The 7,666-nt window shown below is 47.7% G+C and overlaps 1 protein-coding gene across 3 annotated transcripts in view; it reads left to right on the forward strand.

Annotated features, from left to right (window-relative positions):
- Nucleotides 1-5,820, forward strand: part of UNC93B1 (unc-93B1 regulator of TLR signaling) — a 119,256-nt gene extending 113,436 nt beyond the window's left edge. For all 3 annotated transcript variants that reach the window (XM_068136118.2, XM_068136119.2, XM_068136120.2), the window contains 2 exons: nucleotides 1,535-1,659; nucleotides 5,405-5,820. In XM_068136118.2, the coding sequence (XP_067992219.1) occupies nucleotides 1,535-1,659; nucleotides 5,405-5,662 (383 nt within the window). In that variant the 3' untranslated portion in view covers nucleotides 5,663-5,820. The remainder of the gene's footprint in view (nucleotides 1-1,534; nucleotides 1,660-5,404) is intronic.
- The last annotated feature ends 1,846 nt before the right edge of the window (nucleotides 5,821-7,666 follow it).

The raw sequence follows: 7,666 nt of genomic DNA on the forward strand, positions 1-7,666 counted from the left end.
TCCATTCCGGTTCCAGCCACGTGTGATTGTCAAAAAACAACAACTTGTACCTGTTAATGTAACCTGGAGAGGGAAGCGTTGTACCACTGTTGTGTTGTCATCCGTTGCTAGTTTGAAGTGGCAATTCAGAAGTCTTAGTTAAGACAATTCCAGTTTCCTGACTTACCTGAACTTGAAATTCCAAAAACCTTTTAACTTCTCCATGCACCAGCAGATCAATGAATGTGTTCATATATCAGCTTCCAGCCATCACTGATCATGACAAGCAGAGAAGGTCACCGATAGCGGCCTTGCCTCTGAGTTCCAGGTTTGATCCGTGACAATTAGGCCGAATATGATTAAATAGTACATGTCCATATAATTATATGTTAAATAGTCGATGTCCCTGCTCTCAAATGTTGTTTGTGTCCTTCCCCCTCTCTCCCCATCTTGTCTACCGCTCCCCTTATTTCGTGATTTATGTGTCAGTTTGTGTCGGTTTGACTTTTTGTGTGATTAATGTTAGCTCTTTCACGAGCCTCGATCTTGCATACAAAAATAAATAAATAAATAAATAAACAAGAAGAGGTCATGCGGAGCACGCACGATACTTGCAAAATCCGCCCCCCAACCCCAAGAATTTTTTTTACATTGATACAGAAAATTGTCCATTTCATCAAGATTTAAATTGACAATGTTGATCAAAGCTCAGGTCAACAGGAAGAAAAGTGACGATTTTTCAGATGAAAAATGATGATTTTGTAAGGTTGACCTTGAGTTGACCTTTGATTTTTTGACCTAAAAATAGTATGTTTCCCAATTTAGTGACGATGTGCAAATGCTGTTCATTTTTCAAGTCAATCGGTTGAGAATTGACGGCTTTTTAGATGAAAATTGATGATTTTTAAAATTTGACCTTGAGTTGACCTTTGACCTCAAAAATAGTATGTTTCCCTATTTAGTGACTCAATGCGCAAATGCTGTTCAATGTTCAAGTCAATCGGATGAAAATTGACGATTTTTCAGATAAAAAAGTGATGATTTTGGAAGTTTGACCTTGAGTTGACCTTTGACCTTTTGACCTCAAAAATAGTATGTTTCCCAATTTAGTGACTCGATATGCAAGTGCTGTTCAATTTTCAAGTCACTCGGTTGAGAATCGACGGCCTTTTAGCTGAAAATGTATGATTTTAAATTTTTTACCTTGAGTTGACCTTTGACCTTTTCACCTCAAAAATAGTACGTTTCCCAATTTAGTGACTCGATATACAAATGCTGTTCAATTTTCAAGTCAATCGGTTTTAAAATGGCGATTTTAGAAATTTGACCTGCGGATGACCTGAGTTATCAACGAGATAATGAGACACGTTTGCTGAGTTTATGACAACTTTGTAACACGATGCCAGAAAAGGCAGCTGGAGCTGATGGTTTACATCCCGAACGTCCCAAGTATGTGGAAGGAAACCATCCATCCATCTTGAATGTTTTTTTTTTTTGGAATAAATAAAAAAATCAAGGACATTTCTTAAATCATCTTTCTCTTTCTAACCGACAGTTCTGTTGGGAACAACATATGAGGATAAGAACCGACAGGATTTCATTTTCACAATTGCACAATGGTGGAAAACCATCGCCATCTTCATCACGTACCTGTGGACAACCTACGTTTCGTCCATGAAGGTTTGTTCTCACCAACTGAACATTTATCCCCGAGTGAGATGTGATGTGATTTGATTTGGGATGCGGGATAAGTGAGGGAGCATGAGTTGAGCTTCGGAGGGATTATTATAGATTATTGAGGATGGCATGGAGCGATGTACCTGGTTTGTTTGTGCATCAAAGATTTGAATAAACTTTTCCACTAATTCTTGAAAACCAAACTTACAACTTTCCGATGTGAGGAAAAAGAGGTTTTGATAATGTTTCGGGAGCAATTACTGGAAGATTTGTTGGACAATTCTCAGAGATTTCCTTGAAACTTGTCCAATGTGGGGTATCAAACTGAGGCAATGTCACCCTCGAGTGGGGAGTTTTGCATTGTAGGTACACTTAAGGCAATGTCACCCTCGAGTGGGGAGTTTTGCATTGCAGGTACACTTAAGGCAATGTCACCCTCGAGTGGGGAGTTTTGCATTGCAGGTACACCTAAGGCAATGTCACCCTCGAGTGGGGAGTTTTGCATTGCAGGTACACTTAAGGCAATGTCATCCTCGAGTGGGGAGTTTTGCATTGTAGGTACACTTAAGGCAATGTCATCCTCGAGTGGGAAGTTTTGCATTGCAGGTACACCTAAGGCAATGTCACCCTCGAGTGGGGAGTTTTGCATTGCAGGTACACTTAAGGCAATGTCATCCTCGAGTGGGGAGTTTTGCATTGTAGGTACACTTAAGGCAATGTCATCCTCGAGTGGGGAGTTTTGCATTGCAGGTACACCTAAGGCAATGTCACCCTCGAGTGGGGAGTTTTGCATTGCAGGTACACTTAAGGCAATGTCATCCTCGAGTGGGGAGTTTTGCATTGTAGGTACACTTAAGGCAATGTCATCCTCGAGTGGGAAGTTTTGCATTGTAGGTACACTTAAGGCAATGTCACCCTCGAGTAGGGAGTTTTGCATTGTAGGTACACTTAAGGCAATGTCACCCTCGAGTGGGGAGTTTTGCATTGTAGGTACACTTAAGGCAATGTCACCCTCGAGTGGGGAGTTTTTGCATTGTAGGTACACTTAAGGCAATGTCATCCTCGAGTGGGGAGTTTTGCATTGTAGGTACACTTAAGGCAATGTCACCCTCGAGTGGGAAGTTTTGCATTGTAGGTACACTTAAGGCAATGTCACCCTCGAGTAGGGAGTTTTGCATTGTAGGTACACTTAAGGCAATGTCACCCTCGAGTGGGGAGTTTTGCATTGTAGGTACACTTAAGGCAATGTCACCCTCGAGTGGGGAGTTTTTGCATTGTAGGTACACTTAAGGCAATGTCACCCTCGAGTGGGGAGTTTTGCATTGTAGGTACACTTAAGGCAATGTCACCCTCGAGTGGGGAGTTTTGCATTGTAGGTACACTTAAGGCAATGCCACCCTCGAGTGGGGAGTTTTGCATTGTAGGTACACTTAAGGCAATGTCACCCTCGAGTGGGGAGTTTTGCATTGTAGGTACACTTAAGGCAATGTCATCCTCGAGTGGGGAGTTTTGCATTGTAGGTACACTTAAGGCAATGTCATCCTCGAGTGGGGAGTTTTGCATTGTAGGTACACTTAAGGTAACGACGCCCTCTTGTTGCAAATGTTGTATTGTAAATGTTCTAGGATGTCTTACTCACAGGGGAAGAGTTGTACTTATGGTGGAAGATCAATTTAAGTACTCATGGGCTATTCTTGTTTTGCACGAGCAATAACGTTTGCAGAAAGAGAGAAATTGTCACATGGTCGCACCAACAAGAAATTATGCAGGAACTTGCAGCCTCCGCCAAAGATTCCCACATTTCCTATGACACTTTCCCAGCACGTTTCTTTATACATTTGCACAGAGTTACAAAAACCCCCTTAAGCCCTCCAGCACACCATGGGTAAGGAAGTTTTTCTTTTCTCATGTTTAACACAGCATGGTGGTTAATGCTTTGTTACCCGCACTTTAAAAATAGATATGGTTTGTACAGCTCTGTCCGCTCAGTAAACAAAAGTTAGCTTGTTGATGCACTTGACGTTGATACTTTATGATGGGGCTCCAAGGCACATCACCTTCCATCTTCCTGCTTCTTCGTCTCTTACTGGTGGTAACCTGGAAGTGTAACAGGTGAGGATTTTGTGTGTCGTCCCCATTTCAAGGCTTCACATTCAGATAAACAGAGATGTCACCATCAGTCATTTTAAATAAGAACTCAGGAGTGTTGATCCTTCAGTTAACACAAATGTTGCTAAGTCGTATGTATTGTGTCTAGGTTAGGCCTCAGGTGCCTTGGCTCTATGGAAATTGGAAAGAGGAAAAACAACCCGCGGAAGTAAATATAGACCACAAAGTGAAGGTGGCCAGATAACTTCAACAGAGGACCCCAAGTTATGGTAGACTACAAAAAGACCAAGAGACAAAGTGGAGCATGCCCTGCACGATACCCCAATGGTGTCTTGTACAGTACCATCCTAGGGTCCTGAGTCCATCGTAGGGTCCTGAGTCCATCGTAGGGTCCAGAGTCCATCGTAGGGTCCTCAGTCTATCGTAGGGTCCCGAGTCCATCGTAGGGTCCCGAGTCCATCGTAGGGTCCCGAGTCCATCCTAGGGTCCCGAGTCCATCCTAGGGTCCCGAGTCCATCCTAGGGTCCCGAGTCCATCCTAGGGTCCCGAGTCCATCGTAGGGTCCCGAGTCCATCGTAGGGTCCCGAGTCCATCGTAGGGTCCCGAGTCCATCGTAGGGTCCCGAGTCCATCCTAGGGTCCCGAGTCCATCCTAGGGTCCCGAGTCCATCCTTGGGTCCCGAGTCCATCCTTGGGTCCTGAGTCCATCCTTGGGTCCAGAGTCCATCCTTGGGTCCAGAGTCCATCCTAGGGTCCAGAGTCCATCCTAGGGTCCAGAGTCCATCCTTGGGTCCTGAGTCCATCCTTGGGTCCTGAGTCCATCCTAGGGTCCAGAGTCCATCCTAGGGTCCAGAGTCCACCCCAGGGTCCTGAGTCCACCCCAGGGTCCTGAGTCCACCCCAGGGTCCTGAGTCCACCCCAGGGTCCTGAGTCCACCCCAGGGTCCTGAGTCCACCCCAGGGTCTTGAGTCCACCCCAGGGTCCTGAGTCCACCCCAGGGTCCTGAGTCCATCGTAGGGTCCTGAGTCCATCGTATGGTCCTGAGTCCATCGTATGGTCCTGAGTCCATCCTAGGGTCCTGAGTCCATCCTAGGGTCCTGAGTCCATCCTAGGGTCCTGAGTCCATCGTGGGGTCCTGAGTCCATCCTAGGGTCCTGAGTCCTTCCTTGGGTCCTGAGTCCATCGTAGGGTCCTGAGTCCATTCTAGGGTCCTGAGTCCACCCCAGGGTCCTGAGTCCATCCCAGGATCCTGAGTCCATCCTAGGGTCCTGAGTCCATCCTAGGGTCCTGAGTCCATCCTAGGGTCCTGAGTCCATCCTAGGGTCCTGAGTCCATCGTAGGGTCCTGAGTCCATCCTAGAATCCTGAGTCCATCCTAGGGTCCTGAGTCCATCCTAGGGTCCTGAGTCCATCCTAGGGTCCTGAGTCCATCCTAGGGTCCTGAGTTCAAATGTTGGGTAACAGTAGAGTAGTTTTAAAAATAATTTTGTGTGTCCTGAAATAAATAATGGACCAAAGGAATAAATAGATTTTGTAACCTTTTCATATTTTGTTGTCTCTTCCGGTCCATCCTTGGCATAGTGTTGCTGTGACAATTTATACAACACTCTGTTCTTCACAAAGCGCTGCTCTTCCCTGCAGGTAAAACTCTCCGTACTGCTGGTATGCCTGCTGGTGGCCTTGCTGTGCTATCTTCTGCTGAAGCATAAGGTGATTCATCAGCAGCGACCTCGCCTGCCACACCTACCCAGGCCACGAAGACGCAACCGTGGCTACAGGTACTTCGCGGATGAACAGTCCGACACCGACAGCGAGGATACAGATGGCGACGGCGAAGACAATGCCGACGGAGAATGGGAAGAACCCAACGCACGAGAAAGAAGAATGAGAGAAAAGTAGCACAAGGAAAATGGGGATGAAGATGCTTGATTCTGGGTAATAACATGGGGAGTATCCAAAGAATGCTGGGATAAAATCTTCTTCCGCTTCCGGTCCGGTCTGGAGAGGACGCTGGCGTTACTTGTTCGCCGCTTCTCCGACTGGGCCATTGTACATAGTTTGCTTTTCTGATGGTCGTGGTGGATTTTCGACCGTTGGGTCTGCCCTCTGCTCGGTCCCGGCTCTGCTCCTGGCTTCGCCTGCCCGGCTCCTCCACTGTTTCCTCAGGCCCGCTCCCGTTGTTTGCGGCGGTGGCTGTTTGCCGCTGTGGTCTTGATTAGCGGCTGCAGTCGTTTGCCGCTGCGTTTGCCGCTTTGCCTCCTCGACCTTGGCCTCGTACTCGTCCCTTCGCTCCTGCCTGGCATGGCTCTGAGGTACTCCGCCGCAGGGCTTCTTCTGCTCGGTACCCGCTCCACCCCATCATGCATCTCTGCCATCAAATCAAATGGACTCCTCCGACGACCCAGGTACATTCACCGTGGCTCCGGTCGTAAGTTTGTTTATTTGCAATCAGGTCACTCCATCCCCGTCCTCTGGTCGGCTCAGCGCACTCTCACTCTTCGTCCCAGCGCACCTGGTCACAGCAACGCACACGATCGCACCTCCTGCCTACGAACCCTGGCTAAATCACCTGAATTCATCCCTGCTGTTCAAAACAACATCAAGCTCACCCTGTTCAACACCCGGTCCCTCAACAACAAATGCCTCACCCTGAACGAATACATCCTGGATAACAAACTGGACTTTCTCTGTCTCACCGAAACCTGGCAACAACCTCTGGACTACTACACACTTAACCTCACCACACCCAATGGATATTCCTACGTCAATAAACCACGCTCGGAGGGCCGAGGTGGTGGAATTGCCGTTATCCACCGTCAAGACATCAAGACCAACCTCATCTCCATCTCATCTGCTCCATCATTTGAACACCTGGCTTTAAAACTCTCTGGTCGCACGCAGTCAGTCATGGCTGTCGTCTACCGCCCTCCCAAACCACACCCATCATTCCTGTCTGACTTCTCCTACTTTCTGACCCAGCTATGTTCCCTCTCCCCCTCAATCCTCCTCCTTGGTGATTTCAATATCCACATGGACTCCACTGACTCCACAATAACCACTGACTTCACTGATTTACTCACCTGCTTTAACCTCACTCAACATGTCGACTTTCCTACCCATATCCATGGTCACATTTTGGACCTTGTCTGCTCCACTGGATTAAATTTGCACCATCTCTCTGGCTCCGACCTCACCCTCTCTGACCACTTAGCCATCACTCTGACCATCAACATCCCCGCCCCAACACCAAGGCATTATCGCACAATCAACTTCCGTCAGCTAAACGCTCTTTCACCTACCTCATTCTCATCCACCCTCTCTGAAAAAATGTCCACTTCTCCCTTCATTGACCTCCACACCCCTTCCGACCTCACTGACTACTACAACCACACTCTCTCCTCCTGCCTTGACCAGCTTGCGCCTGTAAAAACCAAAACAGTTTCTTTCACCCATTCTGCTCCCTGGTTTACCCCTGAACTCCACCTGATGAAAACTCGTGCTCGCCAACTTGAAAGACTCCGCAATAAAACGGGTCTCACAGTTCACTCCCAAGCCTACAAGGACCACCTACAACACTACAAAGATGCCCTCTCCCGCGCCCGCTCTGCCTACTACTCTCAAATTATCCACTCTGGCTCCGGAAACCCAAAAGCACTCTTCTCGACAATAAACAAACTCCTCCGCCCCCTGAACACCACCACCCAGTCATTCACAGTAGACAACTGCATCTCCTTCCTCTCTTTCTTCCAACGCAAAATTGACAACATCTACAACAGCTTGACCACCGCCGCACCCGCTCCCCCTCCAACCACCTGCCCCCCCCTTGTCCTGCCATCCCCTGTCTCGGTTCTCCCCAATCTCCCCTACTGACCTCTCTGAACTCCTCATAGGAATGAAAACTGC

This window comes from Myxine glutinosa, chromosome 14, assembly GCF_964187855.1.
Source record: "Myxine glutinosa chromosome 14, kmMyxGlut1.1, whole genome shotgun sequence".
NCBI classification, from domain to species: Eukaryota; Metazoa; Chordata; class Myxini; order Myxiniformes; family Myxinidae; genus Myxine; species Myxine glutinosa.